General features: G+C 55.6%; 1 protein-coding gene across 4 annotated transcripts; it reads right to left on the bottom strand.

Moving 5' to 3' along the window:
• Nucleotides 1-72: 72 nt before the first annotated feature.
• RRBP1 (ribosome binding protein 1) lies at nucleotides 73-27,093 on the bottom strand. 4 transcript variants are annotated; one of them, XM_049833786.1, is made up of 24 exons: nucleotides 26,996-27,093; nucleotides 19,641-20,342; nucleotides 15,751-15,899; nucleotides 15,392-15,514; nucleotides 14,214-14,366; nucleotides 13,764-13,882; nucleotides 12,841-12,994; nucleotides 10,841-10,979; nucleotides 10,317-10,504; nucleotides 10,103-10,140; nucleotides 8,830-8,920; nucleotides 8,184-8,276; nucleotides 7,724-7,816; nucleotides 7,541-7,621; nucleotides 7,029-7,118; nucleotides 6,497-6,589; nucleotides 4,949-5,020; nucleotides 4,668-4,763; nucleotides 4,140-4,223; nucleotides 2,800-2,892; nucleotides 2,120-2,203; nucleotides 1,527-1,625; nucleotides 869-1,012; nucleotides 73-629 (listed from the first exon to the last, which is right to left on the bottom strand). In XM_049833786.1, the coding sequence occupies exons 2-24, from the start codon at nucleotides 20,320-20,322 to the stop codon at nucleotides 591-593; spliced, it is 2,997 nt and encodes a 998-aa protein (XP_049689743.1). In that variant the 5' UTR covers nucleotides 20,323-20,342; nucleotides 26,996-27,093; the 3' UTR covers nucleotides 73-590. The 4 variants fall into 4 exon arrangements, with proteins under 4 accessions (XP_049689743.1, XP_049689744.1, XP_049689742.1 ...); XM_049833787.1 differs by lacking the exon at nucleotides 26,996-27,093 and adding an exon at nucleotides 23,034-23,376; XM_049833785.1 differs by lacking the exon at nucleotides 26,996-27,093 and adding an exon at nucleotides 21,433-21,589.
• Nucleotides 27,094-27,943: the final 850 nt, after the last annotated feature.

Raw genomic sequence — 27,943 nt, 5'->3', positions numbered from 1 at the left:
TTTAAAAAAAAAAAACAAAAAACCCCACACCACAAAAAACCCAAACCCCAAAAAACTAAAGCAAAGACAAGCTCTTTTCACTACATCATTTTAATTGTACTGACACCCAGAAATACACAAAAGGATACGTGCCAAGAGCCACCCCTCAAAGAGAGGCTTCCTTCCATGGTGGGTCTTGCTTTCACACTTCTTTCACTCCAAAAAAAAAAAAAAAAAAAGAAAAATATAATAATAATTGCACCGGTTGATGTACAAACACAGTCTTCCCTTTTCACACATTCGTGGGTTCTGCTGCGACAGGAGGGCGAAGCCCCCGCGCCCGCCCCGATGCAGCCGGAGCGGCTCCCCGGGGAAACGAACGGTTGTACAAAACAGTATGAAGATTTTCTTACAAACGTACGCCTGCAGTGTTTACTGATTGGGGTTTGGGGGGTTTTTTTTGTTTTTTTTTTTTTAAGTTTCAAAACTAGGTTTTGGGTCACTAATGTCTTGTATCTTTTATCTACAGTAAATTCAGCATATATTTTTATTTTTAGGAATGTGTAAGGCATTTTGGTAAGTTGAACGGTAAGGTCTAGGTCACAGACTCGTCAAACTGAGGTCCCTTCCTTCGAACTGTCCTCTTCCCCCTGGAGAAGGAAAACACACGTGGGTTACTCAACGGGGTCTCAACCTTATTCTCACCATCAAAGCATTTCACAGATGGGCCGGGTCCTGCCTTCTGGGCAGGGAGAACCATCTCGCGTGGTCCCAGGGCTTCCCAAAAACCACGCGGATGGTTTCTGGCAGCAAGTGTCACCTTGCCTCTGGTTTTAAACCACTGCCCAACAGCGTCAAGGGGAGGGATGGCCGTGGCCACCTCAAGTACCGTTTCTTGAAGCTGTTCTTTCAACTTCTTCACCGTTTCTCTCTCTTTGGCCAGTTGGTCCTGGGTAACCTTCAGTAGCTCCTGTAGTTTGGTTGCTGCCTGGCCCAGGTCCTTTGTTAATTTTTTTTCTTTTTCAAGTCTTTCCTACGTGGGAGTCAAAAGAAGGCATCTGCCTGAGCCTCCCTTTGCCATCTGGTGACCTTCACCCCCCTCCAAAACGTCACCTCGGGTCTGCACCGAGCCGCCTCGGTGGCCACGACCCCGAGGAGCACCCAGCTCCCTCCCCAGGGTGACCAAGCATCACCCCATCAGCTACAGCTCACGCTGGCTCCCCAGAGATGCCACGGGCCGAGACGACCTCACGGGAGCAGAACGGCTTCCCAAGAGGTGAAAAGCCCAACCTGGGAGAGCGTTTGCTCAGAGCATCGCCCTTACCTTGGCCAACAAGACTGAAGGGGCTGTGACTTGCACCCCGTTGTCCTTTAGCCATTTTGGAGCTCACGGCCAGCCCCAGGCAGGGAGCTACAGGCAGGGGAACCATCTACCTTACCCCGCCATCCCCCCAAAATGATAAATCACGCCCTTAGTCCCGCTCAGATGCATCTTTTGCTGTCTCGGCTGAACACCAAAGCACAAGACAGCAGGGCAGCCAAATCACCTTGAGATGCTGGGCCTCCTCCGTGTCTGAAGCTGCTGCGTTTTCAGCCAGTCTCAGCTTTTCCAGCTCTGCTTGCAAACTGCACGCTGACCTTTGGGCCTGGAAGGGGGGGACATAGTCAAAAACCACACGAGCTAACAGCGACAGGCATCTCCCACATCCTTTCCCGTACAGCCCGTGGTCCCCGGTGGGTCTGCCTCCGGTGAAGAGTTAGGTTATAGAGCCGCTGTCGGACAGTTGGATGCTAAACGCAACGCGTTGCTTTTGCTGATCCAGCTTTCACCGGGGAGATGGCATTTCTCACCAGAAGCAGGATGAAACCCAGCTAAAACCCTCAAGGGAAAGAGCTCGTAAAAAATACGGGGGGACTGGGAGAGGGGCAATGCGAGGGGCCAGCAATGCCACGTGGCTTTAGCACAGTTGCTGCAAGAAGTTCTTCACATGGGTGAGGGAATGCGACGATGTCTGAGATGCGGACAGGGATGGGGAAAAAACCTTCAAATTAATTCTTCAAATTAATTCTTGGGCTTCATTAGCAGCCAAGAACCCATAAAAGCTTTGCAAACCCTTGTATCCTCCTCGCCCGCACCTACCTCCTCCAGCTCCAGCGCCAGCTTTTGCCGCAGCACTTGCTCCTTCTCCACCAGCATTTCATTTTGCTCCAGCTGGGTTTTCAACTGTGTTGAGAAAAGGGGAAAACACCCAGAAATAAAATTTAAAAAAAAAAAGACCCAAGAGAGGAGCTAGCAGGGACATCACCAAGAAAGCTGGGCTAGGCAGAAGAAATGAAACCCAAAGCTTTCCCCAGGGCACCAAGGGGCAAGAGGTACCGGCATCCCCTCTCCGCACAAAAGCCGGGAGGATGCCGATGGTGAGCCCGGGGCTTGCCAAATTTTGCCTGCTCCTCAGGCAGCGCCAGTTGAGACTTGGGATGAGAAGCCTCATCTCATGGCCATGTTGGCCCAAGGGCTTGCAGCATCCCCTGCCTGCCTCCCCCAAAATCCTGTCAGCCCGATGCCGTGGCGGAGGGCTCCCAAGGGGAGCAGCCTGGCGAAATTCCCATTCCCAGTGGGAACAGGATGCATGGTAGAAAGGAGGGGCGGGGGGCTGGCTTCCCCCCACCGCCACAACACACAGGACGGGAGACGACACGGCCGCAACAGCCCTGAGCAAAGCCACGTGCGGTTCTCCATGCGGTTAGAGACGGTGAGACGGGACAAGGGACACGGTTAAGGGTCAGTGCCTCCACGGGCAGCGGTCTCATCACCCTAACCTCGAGGGGCGCAGGCTCGCTTGGGTCAGCTTGTAACCCCACTACTTCTCCATCCTGTACACGGCTCTTCATCTCACTCAACTGCTGCCTGACCTGGAAGGAGGAGGACCAGCAAGCCTGGCTCAGTTACACATCCCCGCACTGCAGCCATTGCAAGACCCACAAGGACCCGTAGATAAAGTTTGCCGGCCTTTTTTTGCTTGCACGCAAGCTGAAATGTTTGGAAAACCTACTAGATGTGGGACGGTGGTACCTAACCTGGGCAGCGTGAGGCACGACAGCTCGTGCCTCGTCTGCTCCTCTTCGATCGCTCAGAACCTTGGCTTAAAGCCACCGCTGAGGGTTTGCACTGCCACAGCCCAGGTTTTAAATAAAGCGATCGAGGCAGGGTGGCAGACCCCATTTTGCCATCGATCAGAGCTGGGATGGCTGGGGAGGCAGTTACTTGAACACCACCCCAATTAAATCCCCCCCCGCTCCATCTACCAGGGTTCCATCCTGCATCGCAGCAGCACCAGCAGTCAAGATGCAAGCTAACGGCGTGCCTTGGCCAGAAGAAAGGGAAGGTCGCTGGATGAACACAAATATCTTCCACACTTACAACCGCCGGCTCGTCTAATGAGATAATGATGACCCTGCGCCACGTTCCCTCGAGAGCGAGGGGCTGCATCGTAGCGGCTGCAAGGCTGGGAAAAGTCACGGCACCCAAGGGAATCCATACACCCGGCTTGCTCCGCTCCGAGCGGCTCTGCGAGCCAGCGGTACTGCCGAGGATTTTAAAAACAATCTCCTGAGCCTCTCACAATCAAAGTATGGATTTAAAATAAAAAGCCCTCATGCTTTTGGCAGGTCTGTTAGCTCTCCGAGCCCTATATCCCAATCTTCTCCCCCACTTACCTGCAGAAACCTAACCCCATCCTTCGGATCCCTGAGCAATCCCTCCTCTGTCCTCCCATCGGAGGTGGGTGGATGGATGGATGGATGGATGGATGCTTAAGGCACCCAAACCCATATGCCAGGGTGGTGTTGGGGTAACCAGTGTCCAGCGGTGGGGCAGCTGGGTTTTTCAGCCACACGCCAGCTTGTGCAAGCCTTGCTCCTTTTCTTCCCATCATGGGAGGAAAGGCAGGCAAATAAAAATCTCCTCCTGGGTCTCAAACGTCCCCTCAGAAAGCCGGATCAGTCTGGTGCCTGGAAGCACCAGGTTGCCCCGTGCGCTGGCTGTGCCTTCCTCTTCTCCCCCAACTGGTGGGGAGGATGCCAGCCCCACAGCTGGGTTTGCAAACTGGCCCCAGACCCAGTGAGGTCCCAGCAGGGCAGCTCCAGGGGTTCCCCCTTACCAAGGCCAGCTCTTTACTCTGCTTCTGCGTTTCTGTCTTCGCTGCCTCCAGCTGCTCCTGGGACTCTGATAAAAGCTGCCTCAACTGTCAAGGAGGAACAGAAAGAAAGAAAAAAAAAAAAAAAAGTCCATTTATGCACTTGGTTTTGGAGCCCTTTGGCCCAAGGAGGTATTTTTAGGGTGCAACATCTTCTCAAAGAGGCCACGATGGCATCACTTGCTAACCTGCCTGCTGATGCCTGCTCAGAGAGAGAAACAACCGTGAGACAGCTCCATCCCACCTGCGTCACAGAAATCCCACAGGCTACCGAGGAGCAGTGGACAGCATCTCCATACACATCTCCCTGTCCCATCTCCTGACTTTCGGTGTCTACAACCCAGACTGGAGCAAACACTTCTGTGTGTTTTCTCCTGCTTTGCAAAGCTACGGATCCCCGGGGCGCTCCCCAAATCCCCAAAACGCGGATGGGGTGGTAAGTCAGGCTCAGAAGAAAGAAGCGTTTAAGAAGGTAACGGCCGCCACACTTACGACTTCAACTTCTTTTGTGTAGTTTTGGCGTTCGGAGCTGGCTGTCTCCAAGTGATTTTCCAGTTGCGTTTCCAGAAGAGAGGTGTATTCCTTTAGCTGGATTAAAAGGGAGAAAAGCAGGAGGGGGTTGAGATTGAGGTCCAACACATCCCAAACATCCCCTGGTCCAAGCCTGCCTTCCCCAGGACAAGTTGGGAGATGGGTCCCGACTCAGCCTAAGCACAGCGCGCATCTGTCTGGCCCCTGCACGGGGACCTTCCCCCGTACCCAGAAGCCCTTACCTGATCTGTGCTCTGCAGATCTGCTTTCAACTTCTCCACCATGTCTTCAAGGGATTTCAGCTGAAGTTGCGACTAAGCCAGAAAGGATTAGAGAACGTCGGTGAACGGCGTCTCACGTGGAGACTGAGCATCTTTCGTTCAACCAAAAACCGGCCAGTATTTCACTCCCACCTCATCCCGTACCCGAGTGCGGAAAAGACCTGACACCAAAGCGGAGCTCCACAGCCTGCAGGGCAGGAGCTCCTCTTCCCAAGGAGGACGAGTCCAACAAGCCCAGGCTGTAAATCGTGGAGCAAAGTAATGGCTTTTGCCTGCTGGACTTCAGCTGGCTGCAGTCAGCTTTCAACACCCGAAAAACTGGCATCAGACTCGCTGCAAGTTTCCTACCGAAAGCGCCTTTGGTTTGGAAGCAGCAAGGTAGACTTTCCAACGAGGCGTCATGGGCTTTGCTATAAAGCGAAGCCAAGCTATCAGAAAAAGCTTGGGGTTTAGCATTTAAACCCAGCCTGCTTTTTGAAGAGGGCTCCACGGTTGCTGAATTTTTCGGAAAGGAGGAATTCATCTCTTCTCCACAGAGAGGCAGGACTGCTCTGGGACCTGCCCTAGCCACCAGACGTTCATCCCATCACGCACACCCTGCTGCCAGCACACCACCGGCAGCCACGTCATCCCACTGCAATCCTACACCAGCCCCAGCAACGGGCCGAGAAATCAAAGATCTCTTGTACGAGAGCTCCCCCACCTCCCTGCAGCCCCGGTTAACTTCAAAAACCCATCTGATGGACAGGGAGCAGCCAGACTGGGGAAAGAAAGTAGCTTCATCTCAGTTCTGCATTCAAGAGGGAGGAGATAACTGAAGTCCGCTGCGCAGAAAAGGCACGGCCAGCCAAGTTCTCCCAGGCTCCAGCTAAGTCACGAGAGCTCACGAAACAAGCTCCTCACCAAAATCCTGGGCAACCACGGCTCTCTGGCAGCTGCCGGCTGGCTTTTTAACTAGAAAGAGCAGTACCCAGAGCTAGACAGACAGCTGGACCCAAAACTATGTGCAGTACGTGCCTTGGACCTCAGCTCCTTTCTGAAGGCTCAAGGAACGCCAAGGTTAACCCGGGTTTTGAGAGCAAGCCAAGTTCTTCTGAAAATGGGAGTCCAAGAGCCCCGCACGTGCTCTCGTCCCGTCAAGCCAGCGCCCACCAGGAGGGCTCAGCCCGATTTCCAAGGATCGGAGCTCGGATTGCTGAAGCGGTGACGTGGTTTTCCAACGAGCGTGCCTGAACCGGGGAGCTGCAAGCATTCCTCCTGCTCCGCTGGCAGGGTCTAGGCACACATCAGGCGGGGAGGGGGGCTCCAGGAGGAGAGAGGCTTAGCTCCTATCTGAGGTGGGCTTGTCTGCTGGTTTAGTGACAGCAGGGGTGGATTTGGGGAGAAGGGAGAGTCCCCGTGTCTCAGAGTTCACGGTTGGCAGGAACAGTGTAGGTCGCCATCCGATTTATAGCCAACACCAGCCTTTTGCACACAAGCGACAAACCCAGGGGTGCCCCAAATACTCACCTTTTGGAGTTCCTCTTCGGACGCCGTGAGCTTTGCTTTCCATACCTGCTCCTCCTCCTCCACGCTCTTCTGCAGGTCTCGCAGCATCCCCTCCTGTCGGCAAAACCTCAGCTGAGTCCAAATCTCCTCCACCCCTCCCGAGCCGAGCACTGTCAGGGCTGGAAGCTTTCGCATACCCGACGCCTCTCCAAGGATTTGGGCCAAAGCACGGGTGACAGAATTAGGTGCCCCAGGTAGGTCTAGGGGCTTCTGGTTCCCAGGCGGACTCAACCACCCTGCTCAGCAGAGCCCTGGCTGTTCCACATCCCACCACCACCAGGAAGCTTTCTAACACAATTAGGCTGAAGAAGAGCTCTAGAAATTCAGGTTTTTCCACTTCTCCTGTCTCACTGGCAAATAAACTACGCGGCAGCCCCCCCAACATACTGTGGGATGCCCACCACGAGCCCACAGGCAGCCTTGGGCTGCCCAGAGACCTCTCACAATGTATATCTAGTAGAAGACCGACGCAGCACCAAGGGCTGCAACTTACCGTCTCTGCAAGGATAGCTCTGTACTGCTCACATTCTGCTTGTAAAGTGCTTTGCGCTTCCTCCGCCTCTTTTAATTTAAGTGCTGAATCCTGAAAGGAGAGGGAAGCGATGGAGAGAGAGGTGAGGAAAAGAAACGCGGAAACCACAGCCATGGCAATGCTGGAGTGGGATCTAGTTTTCTAGCGGCTTATCGGCAATAACAAGCAAGTAAGTAGCTGGCCGCCTGCACACCCAGGACAAAAGGAAGATCTAACCTGATCCAAAGGTCAGAAATTCTGGCTTACACAACTGGGACTGCTCCCGACACACTCCCATCCATGGCTCGTTAGGCTGAGATAGCCCACAGCTCTGCGTTTTGAAAGCATCATCCTACTACCTTGAGTACCCATAAATCAGGGCTGCCGACTAGAGGCCCGAGAGCCTGCAGCTTCCCTCCGCACCCTCAGATCCACCATCCATCCCGAAGGGAGCCTCAAGGACTCCCTCAACACTTTCCAGCCCCTTCACTTACCGGTGCCTCTGTTGTAATCGTGTGCTGCTTTAGCACGTACGTGGTCTTCTCCTTAAACTCTTGTAGCCACGTGTCATAATCCTGAGTTTGAAAAAAGAGGACAGGGAAGAAGGAGGACACTTAGATGTCTGTCCTTCCCGCAGGGTGGAGGCTCTGCAGGGGTCTGAGAAAGCCCGTGCCCACCTGCTGCGAGGACACGGTGACTCCGGGCAGGGCAGAGAGCAGCGTCTGCTTGGTTCGTGTCTGGAGTGCGTCCAGCTGTTGGGCCAACTCCTCCTGTAAGATGGACAAACTGGCATGGGATGGAGGTTTTGGGCACCTGCTGGCCTCCCAGTCCTGCTTTTCTGTGCCTACGAGGGCGAGCTGGCACGGGGAAACTAGCCAACAGAGAAAACTGCTGCCGCTGAGAACCACAAAAACGTCCCTCCCGAGTCACCCATCCTCCTGGTTCCCCGACCATGACCTGTACCGTGGATACGTGGCACCTCAAGACAAACTTTGGAGAAGCTGGCAGGAGGGTTGGGTCAGCACTGCTCCCAAGAGGAGGCAGACAACCCAGGGCAAACATCTCTGGTGGCCTGGGGAGGCTGAACGTTTCCCCTACAACACGGGCATCACCGTCAGAGAGAAACGCCGGGCTCACCTTTGCTTTTGTAGCAGCAAGTAGTTTTTCCTCGCACGCCTTCTCCACTGTGGTCAACGCTTCCATTGTTTTCCAGTTCTTCTCACGAAGGTCCTGCCGAGACCACACACAGAGGGCAATAAGCCGAAGGCCACCAAGCTGCTTGTTGGCACTGCAGAGGATTTCAAAGCCTCTGCTCAGGAAAACGGGCGGCAGCCCGTTGCTTGTGTCGAGGGTCTTCCATCCCACCTCCCACGCGTGCCCCTTTCCCCTCCATCCTCGCAGCGGCCCGATGCATCTCATTGCTCAGGCGGTGGCCTTGAGGGAGCAGAGCAGAGCAGGATGGAGGCAGGAGCTCCAGAAGCAGCCATCAGGATGCTTAGAGCTTCCTAGAGAGGACACAGGCCAAGTGGAGGGCTGCAAGGTTGCCTCCTTGATACTCAACTGATACCACCTTGTAGTAGAGGGATAAGGAGCAGAGAGCAGCCTGCCGGGGGGGATTCCTGCTCTCCAGCAGAGAAAGCAATGCCTCCAGTGCTCCACGGGCCTGGAAGAGCCTCTGGCCGCACCACAGAGCCATCGGTAGCCGACGACGATGGGTTGTCGTTCAAACCCCAGAGGTCTGGGTTTTGGAGGAAAAAATTGTGAGCCCAGTTCACTCACGTACGTTGTTTTTCGTCTTCTGTTGTTCCACCGCCTCCCGCAGCTCTGTGGCTTCCCTTTCCAAGGACGAGAGCTGGTCCGTCTTCTCCTGGAGCCTGGAAGGGCAGGATGCAGGAGTGAGTCTCAGCATCCACCTCCCTCCTGGGTAGCAAGCTGTCAAGAAGGGAACCACAGCCCTTCCTATCCCGGTCTGCTCCAGGATCTACACACAGCGGGAGGAGGAGGGAGTGGGACTAAAAACCACAGCCGTGGCAATGCTGGAGTGGGATCTAGTTTTCTAGTGGCTTATCAGCAATAACAAGCAAGTAAGTAGCTGGTCGCCTGCACACCCAGGACAAAAGGAAGATCTAACCTGATCCAAAGGTCAGAAATTCTGGCTTACACAACTGGGACTGCTCCCGACACACTCCCATCCACGGCTCGTTAGGCTGAGATAGCCCACAGCTCTGCGTTTTGAAAGCATCATCCTACTACCTTGAGTACCCATAAATCAGGGCTGCCGACTAGAGGCCCGAGAGCCTGCAGCTTCCCTCCGCACCCTCAGATCCACCATCCATCCCGAAGGGAGCCTCAGCTTGAGCAGACCAAGGAAGCTTCAGGTCCTTGACAAGAACCACCCAAGTCTCTTGGGGTACCAGCACAACTGAAGAGCTTCCTTCCTTTAGAGGAATGCTGGATGCCCACTGGCAGTGGGGGCATCTGAGAAATTCTCCCCCCATGCAGAGCTTGAGCCTTCTGCGAGATGCCTGGAACATGGACAAGGGGCACCAGGCACAAGTCGTGACCTGGGAAACTCCAACTAAATGCCAGGAAACCTTTTGGCACCGGGAGGGGGGAAGAGATTGTCAAACACTGGAATGGGGACCCAGAGAGGCGGTGAATCTCCATCCTTGGAGACACCTGGAAACATCCCCAAAAAGCCTCCTTTGGTTGGCCCAGCTTTGAGCAACAGCTTGGATCAGAGGCATCCCACCCCCAGCACCAGCACCACCAGAACCTCCCATTCTGCAGGACCAGTGAGCCTCCCCGTGCCTGTCAGCAATTACAGTCTCACTTTCAGAACGGACTGGCTGTTATTTGGGGCCAGCACTGGAGTCAATTAATATTTGAAACAGCTGTGTTGGCTAGGATTGACATCGTCTTCCCAGCTTTCCAGTCCCCAAGCCTGCTTAATGGAGAGGGCAGGAAGCCCTCAACCACAGCACCCGGGGAAGCCCGGGACACACGGACAGCAAGCTGGAGGTACCGTAGAAGTCTCCATGTGCACCTAGACCCACCTGGACTGCAGCTGCTTCATTTCTGCTTCATTGGCTGCCTGGAAGAGAAAAAGCACTTTCGTTACCTGGCCTAGGCACGTGATGCGGGTCAGCCCTTTCTGTGGCATCCCACAGCAAAGATAACTCAGGTACTGTGTTAACACAGTGCAAAAACACTTGCTTGAGCGGCGTAACCCCCTCTCCTCCTCCCGCCCCAATTAAACGAGCACGCGACCTGCAAGTCTCTGTTTTTTTCCGCCTCCCTCATCTGGCCTGCCTCCAGCAGAGCTTCGATGGATTTAATCCTCTCCAGGAGCTTCGTATTCTCCGAGCTGGCATCCTGCAGTTTTCCCTTCATGTTGCCCAGCTCCAGCAACTTGCTTTTAACCTCCGCTTCGGAGCTCAGCAGCTTGGCCTGCAGTTCTGTCGGAGGAAAGGGTAAGAAACGTGGTAAGGTAGGTGCAAACAAATTTGGAGAGTCCCCACTCTACCCTGCCCAAGCGGGACTCTTGGCCAAAGAAGCCTTGGCCGTGGATGCTTTCAGGAGGCATAGAAAGGGCAGGCAGGGATGTAGGACAGCACAGGAGAGAGGCATTGGAGCAGCATCCTAGGCTAGGACCGCGGACCGGTCCCACGTCTTGCTCACGCCGACACCAGGCAGCCTAATTCATCCCCGGGTCTCCTTGTCCTGCCCCGACCAGCCCCACCAAGCAGCCCACCTGCCCCACAGCTCTCCCTGCGCCCATCCAAGGTCCTCACCAGAAATGCTCTGCTGCTGGCCTTTGGCCTTTTCGGCGTCTGCTAACAAGGTTTTGTAGCTGGTCTGGGTTTTGCGGAGCTCGTCGCTTACTTCGTCCAGCCTCTTCTGCAGCGTCGCCTCTATCTCCCTTTGGGAAGCCTGCACGGCAGGAAAAGAAGGTTTTCCGTAGCGTGCCAGGCACCCCGGCCAACTTGAAGTAAAGCTCCGTATGTCACATAATGTTACTCTTAAGCTGTGCTTTGGGGGGGTTTAAGTCATCCTTCCCCCACGCTCCCCCTGTGCATGAAGCATCTTGCCTCGTGCTCATGTTTTATCATTTGCCAGCCCTCAAGTGGGAAGCAGACAACACCCGAACGTCTCGGTTCTGGGCCAAGACCACGGCCATCCTCTTCTCCGGAGAGCTAAGCTCTGAAAAACCTCTTAAAGCTCTGGTCCTAACGCACAGCCCCAGCCCAGCAGGCAGAGGTACTGCCACGGTGCTTAGCAGGACAGAGACACCCAACCACGTGTTTCCACACGTGGAGGAATTTTCTGTGCGGTTTGGGCCAGGGAAGAATTTTTTCTTTTTTTTCCCCATCTTAGAAAGTAGCGAGAAAGAGGCCTGGCCAAGGCAGGCGCTTCGAAGGGGAAGGCAGAGGAGGAGGATGAGGAGGGTGCTGCAAAGCAGCAGCATTACGGCTACGAGTCGCACCCTTGCAGAGGGAGAAACGTGGCTTTGCATGGAGGGGACAGAAGAAGGTGAATCAGCAGCCCCACCTCTGTCTGAGTTATGCTTCCAAAACCACCAAGAAAGCAGGAATTCTCCGTTTTTTGAGGATTTGACCCCATATCGTCAGCTCAGAGCTCCAGGTGTTACTGTGGAGCACGTTCTCCCTAGCGTCTGAAACACATCGCTGGCTTTAAAGTCCTCCAGCTAGGATGATTCATTTAATTAGTATTAAGGTGTGCAGCAAGCTGACAGCCCTGGAGAAGTTCTCCTAAAAGCATGCCTAGAAGCTGGTGTTTTGAGACAGGAAGGCGGCTTCACGCCGGCTGCGTGCCCACATCACCCCCCTTACTTCTCACCTGCAAAAGCAGCAGGGGCCAAAACCAGCCCACCAAAAGGGGATCTGCATCCTCAAGTACCCGAAAAATTAACACCAAGGATATCAAAGGCCCCTTGCTCTAGTAGCACCTCTACAAACCCATTTTGGCACGCGCAGATAAAGGTCTCCGCCACCGTAGCCCCTTCGTAAAGAGGCCAGAGCAATTCGGATACCACAGCACGTGCCTGTCTGCCACCCCTGGGGGAAAAAAATGCAAGTTCCCGGGTCGGGGATACCCGGGATCCACGCTCCCAGCCCCTGGCTTAGCCAAATCCCAGCAGGAGCGCTGCATCCCCCCTTCTGGAAGATGCTCTTCCCTGCGTGGGTACAGCCTGCCTGAATCGCCGCTCCTCTGCCGACAGCGCGCTCAGAGGTTCTGCTTGGGAGGTGTCCTTTAAACACCCCTGAAAACCCCAAACCCAGCCACACCCCGGTGACAACAAAAAAGCCACAAGCTCTACCTGCTGCACCAAGGAGGGGGAGCAACGGGCTTAAAAAAACGTTTTTAAGCTGAGTCAAGAGAGAGCACCCACCCATGTCCGGTGCGAGCGCAGGCTGGCAGGGGCCAGCGCGTTTTCTCTCTCGCCTTCGGGTACCACCCAGCAGCCTTCAGCATCTCGCCTTCCCCCCCAGTCCTTCCCACCAGGCTCATCAGCTTCACAGGTAGAGAGAAAAAACCAGCTTCAACCAGGGCATCGTGCTCCCCAGGCGTTGCTGGTGATGCTCCACAAAAAGCGCATCGCATGCGACGAACTAACGGAGGGGGAGGCAATTAAGAGGTCCGCAAGGCAAGCTTGCTTTCCGACCACGGACGCTCATATCCCTCCGAGCTCTTCCCATGGTCAAATCCATGGATCCCATGCAATTTAGCCACCCACCCCACCTCTGCGAGGGTTTGCCGGCGCCTGCCTGACCTGCAGCTGCTCGAGCTGTTTCTCGGATGCTGCCGCTTTGATCTCCCAGCTCTTTTTCTGTTGCTCCTCTTGCTGCAGCACCTCTGATTTTTCAGACAGCTCTTTCATCAGCTTGTTGCACTCTTGCCGTAATTTGGCCAGCTCAGCGTTTTGCCTGCACCAACAGAAGCCGGGTTATTTTAGCCCGCAGGCCAGTCGAGCATCTCTGATATTACCTAGGGGGGAAACCTCGATACAGGACTTGAAACATCTCAATGGCTGTGTTCGCCTGTTTCTAGGACACGGCTGGTCCTTCAGGGAGGGGGTGGAAAGAGCTGACAAATCACTTTACAAAAGCCGCTTTTCAGTCACAGGAGACATTCCTTTCTCATGAAGTACGGGACACGAGGATCTGTGTTCCCAGACACAAGAGGAAGCGCTCTAAGCAGCTGGAGTCCGCTCTGTAATTATTGGACCGCCGTTAATCCCAGCCATTTCAGGCTTTCTATAAAAAGGAGTGTGAAATTCTTCTACCTAGCTCCTATTTGCTCTGCAGGCACCGGGCAGGTCTCGGTTCTCTGCAGCATCGCTTCCATCCATCTGCATTTCTTCTGCACTTTGAGAGTACGAGCTCCCCTAAGGGGGTGGAAGTGCTGCAGCACCTTCTGGTCCTTTCTCCCCCCCCCCCTCCACTGTCTGCTGGCTCTAGCATCAGCACAGGTGACCCCAAAGCAGAGAGGGTCTCCCCTGCCCTTCCACTTCGGAAGAACATCCTTATTTCCCCTGCCAGCCCCTGCCAAAAGCCATTTGGCAAGCTCTTCCTCACTCCCTCCTCTGTCTGGAGAAGCACCTTCAAGAAAAGGGGTGGCCAAACCCAACAGACAGCCAACCCCAGGGTTTTCCAGTGGGCAGCCCCGGGTTCTTTTCCCCCGCTCCGGTCTTACTTGCTCTCTGTCTGGCTGGTGGCCTGGTTGAGGGCATCCCTCAGGATGGAGTTCTCCTGCTGCAGGCGAGCCAGCTGCGTGTTGGGACCATTCTCCAGCTGCTCCTGCAGGGTTCGGATCTAGAGGAACCCAACAGGGGTTAATGCCGCCGCCGGCCCCTTTGCTCTCCCCGTGAAGCCCATGCGATGAGCAAGAGGGACTGGCAGCACAGGGCGGGGGGTGTCTGGTGGTACCGACAGCCCCCAGGGATGCGACGTTCCCTGAGGATGCTCCCATGTGCCTCTTCTCCCTCGAGGACCACGGTCCAGGAGCATCGCGGGGTCTCACCCCCTTCCCCGAGGTTCTGGTCCCCCTCGCCCATCTCGGTCTTCTCCAAAAGACCACACGACTGCCACCAAAACCCACTCCACGGCCAGAGGGGGAAGCTGCGGAGCAGAACGTGGAGCTCACCTTGCCCTGGAGCTGCTGCGTTTCGCTGACGTGGTCCTGGTAGCTGGCCTGCATGCGTGCCTGCACCGCCGCAATCTCCCGCTCCCGGGCGAGCAGCTGCTCCTTCAACTTGCCCTCCACGGCCACCGCTTTGGCTCGCTCGGCGGCCAGTTCCTACGAGGAGAGAAGTCACCCAGTTAGTCCCCAGTATACGAGTTTTGCTGCCTTAAGGGGATGCGAAACCAGTGGCCTCCCAGCTCAGTTAGTCCCCAGTATACGAGTTTTGCTGCCTTAAGGGGATGCGAAACCAGTGGCCTCCCAGCTCAGAAGACTTAGAAGTTCAGCCCTTTTGGAGCTGCCTCCATGCCCGTTTAGCGCTTACGTTTCCTCTGGCATTTTGTTTTGGGCTCTGCGGCCACTGGATGCCACTGTTGTTCTACATTGAGCCAGCTAAGAGAAAGGAGTAAGAGCCTGGAATTTTACTTCCCCCCCTCCTAGGTTCAATAATATCACATAAAGTTTGGGGCAAAGCAGGAAAATAACAAACAAAAAAAACCAAAAACCAAACCAAAACCATCCTCTGCCCCCCACCAAGGCAAGGATGCTCTATTAGCCGGCTGAGCCACACCGTGCTCCTGCTCCGTGCAGTCTGCACAGGTAAGGATTTAAGCACGAACTTGAGTGCATGGGCTGGCTTTGCCCTCTCCTCTCCTGCCTGCAGGCAGATGGACGGGCTGCGAGGCAGGAGCTGCCAAGTCCAGCGTGGCAGGGGTCTGTTCCGACCTCAGCATCCAAAATAAGGTGGAGGCAGGGGGCCGAGTTGGGGAGCAGGGGCTGGAAATAGGATCAGGCTCCTTAAAAAGGGACTGATCATCACCTTCTCGGCTCAAGGCATCCGGGCAGAGATGGGAAGGGATTTGTTTTCCTCCCTAAAGCAGCAGAAAGCTGCGATTTCTTACAAGAAGGGTTTTCCCCTGCTTGCCCTGCGGCTGCCAACAGGCACTACCCTGCGGTTCTTTGGGATCAGGCCCAGGCGAGGAGGTCAGGCGGGGCTCTCCTCCCCTTTTTGGGGAGAAAACAGCAAAAGGGTGAAGGGCCAAGAGAACCCCTGGCCTTCACCTCCAAGGGGGACGAGATACGGGGAGCCACGACGAGCGGAGCCCACGCCGGGGATGTCGGGAGGGCTGCGCGGTGCTTACCTTGCTCAGCTCCCGCAGCTTGTTTCTGGCAGCGGCTGCATCCTCCTGCTCGGCGGCGAGCTGCTTCTCCTTCTCTTCCAGCTGGCGTTTCAGGACGGCAACCGGGTCACCCTTCTGCGTAGCCTGCCAGCACGGGGTGGCACATCAGTGGGGACCACCATCACCGGACCCATCCCCTCCAACCCCACGCCGAGTGGGATCCTGCCCTCTGCTCCAGGGGAAAAATTCAGCTCCGGTCTCCAAGAGTGACCTTCGGGGCCAGCCCACCCAAAACCAGGGTACCTTCCCTCCCCTCCGCACCTCCCGAGGCTCGGTAGAGCCCCGGCGGCAGGCGGCCACGTCGGCATCAGCAGCCCTACCGTGTGCCAGGTATCCTGGACGATGCCCGCTTTCTCCGTCAGGATCTCGATGAGCTGCTGGGCTTCCCCCTCGCTGAACACCATGCTGCTGACGGTGGACACAAGTGTTTTGTAGGGCAGGTAGAGGGGTCCGTCCGAGTCCGCGGGCGCTAGGGAGGAGAGAGGAGGGGTTGGGACCGCTCAAGTTGGCGGCAGAGCTGAGTAGCATCATCTCGGTTGGCTTCAACCCCACGACTGCCGTTTCAAAGCAGCTTCCACTGAGATTTCCACAGTCAAGGTTGAGACCTCGCTAATTGAAAGCAACAGGAGAAGTGCCGGAGGTGACGCTCACCGCACACGTCTGCTTCTTGAGCCAGCTGTCACCTCTGCCTGGCTCTACTACTGGTCCCACCACCTTGCTTCCATCCTCCATCAAACCGAGTGATTCCCAGCAGGAGCTGGGCGTGCTTTGCCAGTGCCAGGGAGCAAAGCATCAGAAGCTGGACCGCGCTGTGATACGACCTTGGTGGGGGACGTCACCCCATGCAGCGGTGCCAGTGATGCAGAACGCAGCAAGGTCATCTCCTGCCTTTCACCAGGAAGGTTTGTTCCAGCTCTTTGTTAAGGGAATGACGTGACTCTAACCCTTCCCTTACTCCTCTGCTAACCCGGGAAAGCCAAGGAGCACCAGGGACCATGATGCTGTTTGTAGGACGACAGTGCACATGGTCACAACGCATAGAGGGTGGCAGCAGTGGTTTAGGTGTTCTGGCACAGTATCTATGGCCCAGTGGGCTTATTTTCCTAAAAAAATCCCAGAAGAAAAAGCAGTTTGGACTCCAGTAGCTCCAAAGCCTCTAAAGCTGTTAACACCAGGATCTCTTGAACACAGAGCTCGGACCCCCCCAAGCAGCAAGGCCAGGGAAGAAGGAGGAGGAGGAGGAGGAGGAGGGAGCAGGGAGAGGAGCCCACGCTGGAACAGACTCTTCCTGAAGGACTGCAGCCCACGGAAGGGGAAAGGTGTAAGGAGGAAGGAGAGGTCGAGAGGAGCTGTTACGGACTGACCACAGCCCCCAGCCCCCTGCGCCGCTCAGGGAGGAGAAATAGAGGAGTCGGGAGGGAAGGAGTGAAGTGGAGCCTGGGAAGAAGGGCAGGGGGGGGAAGGTGTTGTTTTAATTTCATCTCTGTTTCTCATCTGTTTTAATTGGAAATAAATTAAAGTCATTTTCCTCAAGTCGAGTCTGGTTTGCCTGTGACAGTAATTGCTAAGTAATCGCCCTGTCTCTATCTTGACCCACGAGCTTCCCCATCTTATTTTCTCCCCCATCCCGTCGAGGAGGGGGAGTGAGAGAGCGGCTGGGTGGGCGTCTGGCAGCCAGCCACGGTCAACCCACCACACCAACAGAGCAGCAAAGCCCTGGAAAGCCTAGCAGCTCCAGCACACGCCGTTTGCTCCTGGCTTCTGGTTCAGGACAGCAACACTAAACCCTGGCAGCAGCAGAGTCTGTCTCACCAGCAGTAGCCACTTCCCAGCAGCGCAGCTGGGGCAGCCCCACCGTCTTGTGCAACTGGGGCCAAAGAGCTTGGCTTTTTTCATTATTTTTTTTTTTTTTTTTTTTTTTTCATGGATGCAGGACAGCGTATCACATCCCCTGGCCCGTTCCCACTGGGCGGAGGAACCCACCGAGCGAAATTTTGCCCGTCTCCCGCGCGGCGTTGCGCAAGCGAGCCTCGTGTAAAGGCGGGCACGGCGCAAACCCCACCTCGCAGCTGGCAAAGGGAGCCGGGGCAACCTGCCAAGCCGTGGCAAAAGGAAGCGTACGCTGCCGCCGAGCCCGTTTGCGGAGTCGGAAACCTCGCGCCTCGCCGAGGGAAGAGACGAAACAAGAAGCAGCTGCGCTGCAAAGCTGCCGTGGGAAAGCACAGCGAGGGCGAGGGGTCTGAAGAGCCGCTTCTCAAACCCGAGGGGACACGGGAGACACGGATGGTCCTTGCGTGGAGCCCCACACCACGTTTCCCACGCGTGTTTCATGGGAGAACGTGGCTCCCACTATCACAGGTAACGACCTGGGATCCCAGTACGCACCAACCACTTGCAAGCAAGTTTTTGTGTGATGCAGGAGGCTAAAAACAAACCACACGAGAGAAAAACACCCCAAGCCGCTCTTGTCAGGTTTGCCATCTGTTTCAGTGCCGAGCACGTGTCTTTGAACATTTTGAACACCCATTTTTATCTGCCACGGGATAATTTGTTGCTTCTGCCTTTGAGGAGGAGAGACCACAGCTGCCGAAAGGCTGTCCGCAATACCTTGGTCAAACTGCAGCCCGATTCACGGAGCAAATACTGCCGAGAGCTTTCCTTTGAAAAATCCCACAGGACCAGCTAAGACATCACTCTTGGCTTTTAAGACATGCAGGATCGGCACTTCATACCCAAAGGAGTGGATGTTTGGAGCAGCCAAAAAACCTCCCAACTTAACAAGTGCTAAGAGTTCATGTCCCGTCCACATTCCCTCAGCTGTTGCAGCTTGGATTTAGGGCCATGTTTTTCAGCGTTAGAGAAGTCCATCCCCGCGTGCGCATGCGAAACCAGCCACCTCCAGTTTCCCCAACACCATCACTGCGATACCCTCCAGCAGCGGCTGCTTAAACCGTTTCAAACCTCGTCACTATGTGGACATGGCCTTTAGAAAAATCCTTTCCTCAGAGGAGCAGACACAAGGGTTTAAACCCAACCTCGGAGACCAGCGGCGGCAAAATGTCCTGCTAAGTAGCAGACCCTTTTCCAAAACATGGGTGTGGAAACTGCCAGGTTACCCAGCAGCCCAGGTTTGGATGTGCTGGAGAAGGCTAGCAAGTAGGGGTGTCTTTTTGTTTGGTTGGGTTTTTTGTAAATAAAGAAAGAAATGACACCTATGCATCCCACGTCACGCCTTTGAGAACACCTGAGGGATTTCTCCCATGTGTCCATATGGGAACACTTCTACAGGGCTGAAAGCACTCGCATTTTTAGTGCCTGTAATTATCACTTAGCCAAAAATAAAACCCAGACTGTTCACGTTGGTGCAACGAGAGGCAAGAGTGCAGCTACAGAGCTGTTTCTCCCCTCCCTACCCTTATTTACACCCCGGAGAGTTCAGGGCCACCTTCTTTAATCTCTTCCATCTCCGAGTCAATCAAGTGAGGCATGAACGATGACGGGCAAGCTTTCCCTCCCCTGTGACATGTCCAAAGTTACTTCCCTCTAACTATCCTATGATCAATCCCCTGCAGTATAAAATACCTTCAACCCTCTCTCCCCCAACAGGCTGGTTTTCACCTCCACTGAAGAAGGAGGAAACTCTAGCAGTGACCCACCTCCCCACAGAAGAAGAGCGGTAGAGCTCCTGTGTGCTTTTAATAATCAGGGCTGCAGGGGGGAAAACACCTCGTCTTGGCTTTCCACCCAGATGTCCAGCACCTTGGCAGCCAACCCCTCTCCCAGGACAGGTACCTGCACCTCCCGTTCATTCTCAGCGTGCAGATCGGCTCAGAGACCCACAACGCAAGAGCAAATCCGAGAGGAACCTGTAACTCCCCAACGTCTGTGTGCTGGACCAAGGAGCTAAGCACCAAGCAGGGGTACCCCATGCAGGAGGCAACACATTACAGAGTGAAAACAAGTCAAGAAACTCTTGACTTCAACTCTACTTCCCCCCGGGGAGAATGACAGTGCGGTACAGGCTTTTTCAGCCCATCCTCTCCTTGGAACACATGGTCCATCTCACCAGAGACAGCCTTTCTACAGCTGCCCGTTTCCAACGCTGAAGAAGAACGAAGACATCTCAAAATGGGATAGCTCTGTTTTAACAGCACCAAGGTGCCCTGCTGGCTTTCTCGATGGGGATATATGCAGAGGAATTTGGCCTTACCTGGCTCGCTCTTCTTCTTGGACGCGGCCTTCTTCTTGACAGGTCCATCATGCTTCTGCTCCTCGTGGGTTGGAAGAGCATCGGTTTTCTTGATGGCGACGGAGCTGATGACCGGAGCGCTTTGCTGCGTGCCAACTGGCGGCACGGCCACAACGGGCACCTCCTTAGGGGTCACCTCCAAGACGGGAGAACTTTTAGGGACACTGACAGGAGGCGAAGCCAACACCGGGCTAGGAGCAGGCTCTACCTTTGCCACCTTCTTCTCCTTCTTCCTCTTCTCCTTAGGTGACGGAGCAGGTTTCTCCTTTTCCTGGGGGGCCACTGAGACCGCTGCGATCGGAGACTCAACAGTTACAGGCTCAGGCACTGCAGGAGGCTCGAGAACCACATCCTTGGGAGAGTCCGTCACTTCCTGAGCCGGCTGCTGCTCTGGGATCTTTCCGTTAGGTTTCTCTTCCTTTTTCTTTGCTTTTCCTTTTTTCTCAACAGGTTTCTCTTTCTTCTTTTTCTCTACTTTCTGCTGCTGGGTCTTCTCAAGCTCTTTGCGTTGCTTGGCCAAGGCTTCCTCGTATGACGTCTCCTTCATGGAGAAGGTGGACACCAGGAAGATCCCGATGGCTGATATCACCATGAAACCTCCAAAGACCATAACACCCAGCGTCTGAGGGTCATACACATCCATCCTGCCTTATTCTTCTGTGCCTGCAAGACACCAGAACAACAGTTAGTGGGGGGGGAAAAAAAAACAACGATGCATCTCTGAGCAGGGATTTTCATATAGGCATTTGTGTCACCAAATGGCACCACCACGCACCGAAAAGACAAACGTTCGAGATGCACACACCCCTGGTGAGGGCCATTTACCTACACCCCCCCAAGTTTGTGCTCCTCCACTACGTTGCCAATGCGATCCAGTCATACCGCAGCGACTAATTTCACTGGCCATAGCAACCTCCAGAAGAACCAAAGGGGAGGGAAGTCAAAAAAAAGGGATGCGGAGACAGCCATGAGCGACTACCCATTATATGTCCAATGAGATGGTTTTACGTGACCGTTGCGTGATGCTGCGTCCCTGGGCTCTCCCTGGAGCACCTGGCCTTTTCATTGCACCCAGCCGCACATTCAGCTATAAACTTTGGAATAAAACATCCTCCTGGAAGGAGAAAGCACGCACAGGAGAGCTTTCCCCAGCCTTGCAGCAGCCTTGGCTTTTTCCTTTCGCCACCTGCACCCTGTGGCACCGCTGGTTTTGGCCCAGCCCGGCGAGGAGGACGCACAGTGACCACGTCCTGCTGGGTAGCTGCTCCCAGCGACGAGAACCAGCTCGGCAAACAACGCTGCGTGGACAGACACCACACAGAGAACCAAGTCACGACCGTTTCCTTGAGATGCAAATACCAATAAAAGTCATAAGTTCAAGCTACAAAAAAAAAAAAAAAAAAAAAGCCTGGTCATTAACTATCTCATCTCCCCAACAGGTGCCCACAGGAAGAAGTGAGACTTGCAAAGGGAGCGCTGGATGTGGCATTTCTGCTACTAGCTGACGGGCAAAGCGGGCACAGGGTCCTTCCCACCTTCCTCTCCAGCCTCAGTTTCTCCACCTGGAACACACGGAGCAGCAGCGGAGACGGTACCGCCTGCTCTGAGATCTGGCAGGCAGGATGCGACCGCACACAGAGAAAGATGCTGCTATCTGCATTCTCCTTAATTGCTAATTGAACCCTGTCCTGAGTTTCAGAGCCAATCTCTTCCCGGCTATCCCGCTCACGTGTTGCTCCCATCGAGGCATCACCTCCACGTGTTGCTCCGAGGCAGCTCACGAACCCCCAGATGCTGAAGTCGGGCAGTTAATCTGCAAAGGGGCACTTTCCAGGAGGTTCCAGGCTGTGGTTTCTCATCACTGTGCTTCAAAACATAATCAGGAAAATGCAGAAAGTCCTCGGCTATCACAAGTTCCCATCCCCACGCTTAACTGTAAACATTATCAAATTTCCTCTTTAAGAGGTTGTGGGTTAGAGGAGGGAGGGAGGGGCTAGAAGGGGAGGAGGCAAAAATAAGAATAAAACTAAGGAGATCAGCATCTTTTCAAAACCTCAGTGCTCCCAGGGAGAGACCTCGGAGCCTTTTCCTTTCGAACAGCCGGCGCAGCGAACGCGCAGCCGAATCTGCAGCTCAAAGCTCCTCGTCCAGCGAAGGGGGGGGGTGGCAGTGCAATGAAAAAAAATCTCCTCCAACACCCGAGCTGGATGGAGCTGCAAAAGCAGCCATCTCCCACCCACCAGAGACACCCACCTGCCTGGGGAAGGATGTTTTCCCCAGCAGCCCAGCTTTCCCTGCCTACCTCTCCAAGCATCCCAGGCAAAGCAGGAGAGAGCTGGCGGGCGGGAGGTTCTGCCAACGCCAGCTGGAACCAGCTTCTCCTGGCAGGGCCCATTTTCTACCCCGGGGCACCGTTCGAGATCCCAGCTGATACTACAGGCATCACTATTTCACGTCCGCCCCGTCCGTTTCGGATTTGAACGGCCTCAGCCCGCTCTATCCCAGCGTAAGTGGTGCCAAGTCATTCCTTTCTGACGAGGCAGCATGGCTTTGGGATGGTTCCCCACCAGGACAGACAGATTATTCCTAACCTGCAGGGTGAAAAGGGCTGGATTTCCTCTCCCTGGCAGTAAATAAAAAGTAGAGCTGGAGAACACATACCCACGACCTTGTGCTGGTTTTAGGGCTACACCGAAACACCCAGGAGCTGGTTTAGGGGCAGAACAAGGTGATCCACGTTCCTCGCCCAGCAACCCCAACACATCGGTAAAAATAAACATTTCCTGACCTCACACCGCCACGGCTTCGTATTTAGATAAAAATTTGCCGCACAAGCATAGGGCAAGGACATCACCGAGCGCTGGCAAACGCACTCCAACCGCACCGGCTGCCACTGCCACCTCCAAAAGCAGCTGGATGGAGCCCATGGAGGATGGAAACGGAGGAAAAAACCCAAACCTCTGCTACAGAGCCATCCAGCACGCAGAGGATGGATGAGAGAGAACGGCGTTATTACGCAGAGACCGGTGAGGTGGGTGAGATGGCGGTACTGGACGCGGTGCCAGAGCCCTCTGTCTGACCCATATCCCACCCTGCGTTGCTGTCCCCCCCCCCCCCCAAAATCCTTACAGGCAGGGGTATTTGAGCCCCCCGCGCCCTCTCCCCCACATGCAGCCTCACCCAGCCCCGCTGCAGTAAAACTGCCTGTACCTTGCCTCCTCTCAGGCTTTACAGCCAGGGTGAGATAACGACGCAGATTAGCATTAAAGTCCTTCCTAGGTAAAGAAAAAAAACCCCCAACAACCCCCTCCAAAACAAAACCAACACGAGAAAAAAGCAGCCCAGAGCACTAACCTAGAGGAGCCGTGGACCTGCTGGAAGAGCCGTCGCAGCAGCCGGAGCTCGTGAAAGCAGCTTGAGATGCTCACACAGGCCATTCGCAAGCTCCCAACGGTGGACCGGAGAAATCCCGGGCTGTTCCCAAGGACAGGCGTGCCGGGAGAAAATCCAAAATGAAGAGCGAGAAATACCAACCGGGCAGCTATAACTCCCAGCAGTGCTATCACAGCAAGGGGAAACTTTGGTCTCCCTGTCTCAACGCTCGTGTCCCGCAGCCCGTGGCGCGGACCGGTCCTGGCAGACCCGGCGCTGACTCCAAGGAGCAAGTTCTACCAGTAGAGTTCCTCCTGCGGTCGAGACTTGGCACGGACCAGTCCAACAATTGGGTTCAGGGAAGAGCCTATCGCTCCGACGGCGCAAAGACGGTGCGGGCAGGCTGTAACGCTACCACGCGCGCTTAAATCAAACCAGGCTGCCTTTGGCATTCGGGGGGATAAGGAAAAGTCTTTCTCCGGGAACTTCCTGATGCATAAATGCAAGAAGCGCCGCGCCGCAGCGTTAGCGTCGGGAGCAAAGCTCTGCTTTGGCATTTCCTGACCTCGCCGTCTTCGCCCTTCAATGGGCTGAAAGTTTGCTCCTGGATTCGCACACCAAGACCCTGTCCCCCTCGTGAGCACGGCGGCAGGAGCGTGCGTGCCTTGCTCTTCGGCAGGGAAGCCCCCCGCACTCCCCCCCGGCACAAAACCTTAGCCAGGACACGGAAAAACAGGGCACCGAAGGTATCGCTGCTTGTCGGCTCGTGGACGCCTAGGGGATAGTTTCACACGTAGAGGTTCTGCTCAAGAGCCTCGAAGAGGCTTGAAGACTTCAGCGTTCTCCTCTCTGTCCCTTCTGGTCGTCCACGGGACTTTGTCCCTACAACGGCGTTTTTCAATCTGATGCCCGGGCTGCTTTGGGAGAGGGTTGTGTGCCTAAGGGGTGCGGGGACACCACCAGCTATCAGAGTCCCTGTTCGAAAAATCAAGTTCACGTCTGACACTGAGCATGTTTACCTGCGTGAAGTTTCTTGAGCAGGATCGTCCTCTACTCCTCATCCAGCCAAAACAGTGGAAATCACCAAATATCTCCATACGCAAACTCCTTCCCCGAAATAGCTTGTGCAGATAAAGCTTTTCACCACTGCCAGAACAGGAATAAGATGGACAACTGGTATTTCACTTGGCCTTCTCCTGTAAAGGAGCCAGATGAAACGCTGTGCTCCGACTCTTCCATTCCTGTGGCTTCTTCTCATTATCCATCAAACTTCCCAACATCCCAGGTAACAGCCCAGGAGACCTGACCTTCCTCGCCACCCCGCACGTGCAGTCGCCTCCGTTTGCCCTGAGCAAAAGTCCAACTCGCCCTAAGGAAGCAAAACCAGTAAAGCACTCAGCCTTGCTGGTTTTTCAACACCAAACAATTTCCAGGACAAACTAACCCACACGCACGCAGCGTGACGGCACCGGGTGCATTTGCCAGAGACAGCTAAGTGTCAAAAATCAGGCTAGACCCTTCCCACCTCTCCAGCCTTTCCTGCCCTCTGCGACCACTTCCATGAAATCCACGGAAATTCAGTATCTTTGCGACTCAGCCCTCCACTGACCCTGGTTTAAATCAGCCAGGTCAAGCGTCAGCTGGGCAGGAGCAAAGGAAGAGACAGGTTTTGTAAGAACTACAGAAACCTTATTTCTTTACACAGCCAAAGGAAAATATATCTGTTATCGCCTCCTGGTCTGGATAAGTAAAATATATCTGTTGTCGCCTCCTGGTCTGGATAAGTGCTGCAGATGGGAAAAGATGCTCCTTGCAAGCAGGACACTGTTCCCCCTGCAATCCAAGGCTCGCGCTTTGCCGTGGTGTCAAGGTGGCATCTCAGGTTAGAGCAATATAGAAGAAGAGGTGATGGGATGTCGGAGGGCAGAGAAAGAGAGAAGTGGGTTCATGCAGCCGGGCTTTGCATAGCCCGCAGCAACGCCTGCCTGCGAAGCACCTGCAGCTCCTTTTTCTCTAGAGCACCTCCCAGCAGGTTAAAAAAAAATAATAAAACCCAATAAAAAGCTCTCCCCGCCCTAAACACACACACACACAAGTCAGTCGAAGCTGGCTGACCCAACACACAAGTTTCCAGGCTATTTCCGAAACGCAAAACTATGACCAGGGCCATCAGGGTGAGAAGCGGGCAACACCTACGGGTTCAAAGAAATAAGTCTCGTCTCCTCGCCTGCCCCTGGTCTGTAGCTTCCCTTGCCAAAAAGCGGCACAAGGACAGGGATGTGGCCGGGGACAGTGTTCCGCCAGCACAAAGGAGGGAGAGGGTGAGGGTGAGGGAACTGGGAGGCCTGATCCTGCCGATAGCAGGGCAGCCCGGCAGCGGGAGAAGGCAGCAGCACTGCCAGCAGATAAAAAAACCAATCACCAGATACTTCTCCTGGAGTTTCTCTCTCCGCCTTGTTGCGATAGAGAGAGACAAAAATTAAAAACAAACGAGAAAAGCCCGCGTGCCGCCAGCCGATCTTGCCTGCGTCCCCGGCAGCCTCTGTTTAAATACATTTTCCACGTAAGTGACTGTGCATTTCCAGCCTCCCGGCAGCATGTGTTACTCCACGCAGCAACTCCAGATCAGCCACCGGTCGTCAACAGTTATAGCTCGACTTAATTGAACGTGTCTTAGCGCTCCATTAGCTCTTTGCGGTGCAGTGGGAACAGCAGCCGAGGCCCTTGGCAGCGCTGCCAGCTCCCTTCCTAAGCCTCGGAATTCAAAAAAAAAAAGGCCGAAAAAATATATATATACGTGAGAAGAGCATAATAGCACCGTAAAGCAGCTGCGGCTTGACTTAATCTCCGCAGCAGCTATTAAAAATTTTCTCTCCCCTCCGCCGGCCCTCGTCAGCTTCTGCTCGGGGTTCACATCCCAGGGTCGCATCCTTGCCCACCTCACCCAATTCCTTCCAGCTATTTCCCGGCGATGCGGGCGAGGGGAGGCCGCTGCCATCGCTTCTGCGAAGAGGAAAGCTGACATTTCGGGTAGGGACGTTCCTCCGTCGTGCCCGGCCACGTGTGCAGGCGCACGCTCTCCTCGCCGGACCGATTTCCCGGCGGGATGAGAAACGGGGCGTCCTGCCGGTAAACCCAGCGGAAAGTTGGTGACATCCAGTTTGGAAAGACCTCAGGGTTGTTGGGAGGCGGCGGGGGGGGGGGGATGTCCGGAGGTTTATGGGGTCGCCGACCTGTTTCCGAATTCTTTGGGTATCGCCGGACCCCGCGCTGCTGGGGGGGGGGTCTTGTAGTGCTGGGAGGGATTTATTTTTTTGTTGCAAAGTAGGGGGGTGGGGGAGGCGGCTTAGTTAAGGAAAAATAAAAATAAATAAGGAACAACCGCCCGCGAGCGATGACCTTCTGTAACCGCGCTTAATGGGATTAATGAATTTCGTCAGGCCGCCGCTCGGGCAAGGGAATTGCTTGGAGGGCTGTGGGGTGGGGGGAGGCGATGTCCCGGGTGGGGTGGGGGGTGGCGGTCGAGGACCGAGGGAAAAGGGACCGGGGGCGGACCGGGCTCCCTCCCCTCCCTTCCCCTCCCCTCCCCGGCCGCACACGCCGCCATTCCGCACCGCCCTCGCCTCGCCGCGGGCCATTCATCCCCCCCCCCCCCCCCCACCCGCAAACGTGGCCAGACCCCAAACCCAGGATCCCACCCCCCCCCCCCCCCGTTTCCCTTCCCCGGTTCCACGCGGGACACCCTTTTCCCACGCGTGGGCGGTGTGGGTGTCCCCACTCCACGTCTGCTGACAGTAGCAGGAGGGGGGGGGTGGGGGGTGGGAGCCGCGGGTGGGGGGTTTTGGGGAGGGGGGGGGGGGGGGGGGTTGTCCCACGGGGCGACTCCCCGCGTGGAAGTGGAAGGGGAGAGGGGAGGGTGGCCGCTGCCACCGCCTCCTACCCACCCGTGCCGGGTCACGGTCCCTCCTCGCCGCCGCGGCCGTGTGTGGAGTCGTGGCACTTTTCCGCCGCTTGTCTCACCGGGTTCGGTCGTCCCGCTCCGCCCCGCCCTAGGCTCCGCCCCACGAAGCCACGCCCCCTTGGCTCCACCCCGCCCCGCCCAGTCCCGCCCCGCGGAGCGCACACACCGGGAACGGGGATACCCCCGGGACTGGGTTTAGGGGGTGGGGGTGGGGGGGTAGAGGTTTTTTTCTCCCCCCCCCCCCCCCCCCGAGTCCTTTTCCCACTCGCCGTGGAGCCTCGCCCGGAGCCGGAGGGGGCGGCTTGGGCAGCGGGGGAGTTGCGAGCCGGAGAGACAGACCGGAGGGTCGGTACCGAGGGCTCCGAGCTGGGGAAAATTCGTAGAGATTTGACCCCGGTGATGCCGGTGGGTTGAACGGGACGGGGATGGGCCGTGGGTGTCGGCACAAGTCCTAAGGCACGGCTGGGAGGGGATGGATGGAAAAGACCTGCAAGGGGTGAGGGTGCCGGTTCCCACTCCGGACCCTCCTCAAGGGACATCGTAAAACGGATCGAACCCTAAAAATGCCCCGATCCCCGCGGGAGCTTTTTTGCAAAGTTGGCAAACGTTGTGTGGTTAAACAACGCTGCGGCTCGGCTTGTGGGGCTGGGGCTGGTCCGGCACCCACCAGCTTGTGGGTCCCAGGGTGGGGGCAAAACCATGCCCAGAGTGGCCCACGGTGGCCAGTGCCACCCAGCGTGGTGGCTGTCCTCTGGCCACGCGTGTTCTGCGTGCCTCCTGGCCTGGCCGTGACCTCCCACAGCGGGACAAATCGGAGAAATCGGAGAAACAGGAGAAATCAGAGGTGTATTACTCGGGTGCCTGTTTGCACCGGAGGGAAGGTCGCTATCTGGAAGGGATTTGGATGCCCCAGTTCCTCGGAAATGAAAAG

Source organism: Accipiter gentilis, chromosome 30 (assembly GCF_929443795.1).
Source record: "Accipiter gentilis chromosome 30, bAccGen1.1, whole genome shotgun sequence".
NCBI classification, from domain to species: domain Eukaryota; kingdom Metazoa; phylum Chordata; class Aves; order Accipitriformes; family Accipitridae; genus Astur; species Astur gentilis.
The sequence above is the reverse complement of the archived record's forward strand: the minus strand, read 5'-3'. Positions and strand labels throughout refer to the sequence as shown.

Excerpts from the sequence above, each read along its gene's own strand:
- RRBP1 (XM_049833786.1), bottom strand. The coding sequence starts at position 20,322 with ATGGATGTGTATGACCCTCAGACGCTGGGTGTTATGGTCTTTGGAGGT. Across the intron at positions 14,367-15,391 it reads AGCTGCGGGAGCTGAGCAAG|GAACTGGCCGCCGAGCGAGC; the intron begins GTAAGCACCGCG and ends CTCTCCTCGTAG. Across the intron at positions 6,590-7,028 it reads GAGCTATCCTTGCAGAGACG|GAGGGGATGCTGCGAGACCT; the intron begins GTAAGTTGCAGC and ends TTTTGCCGACAG.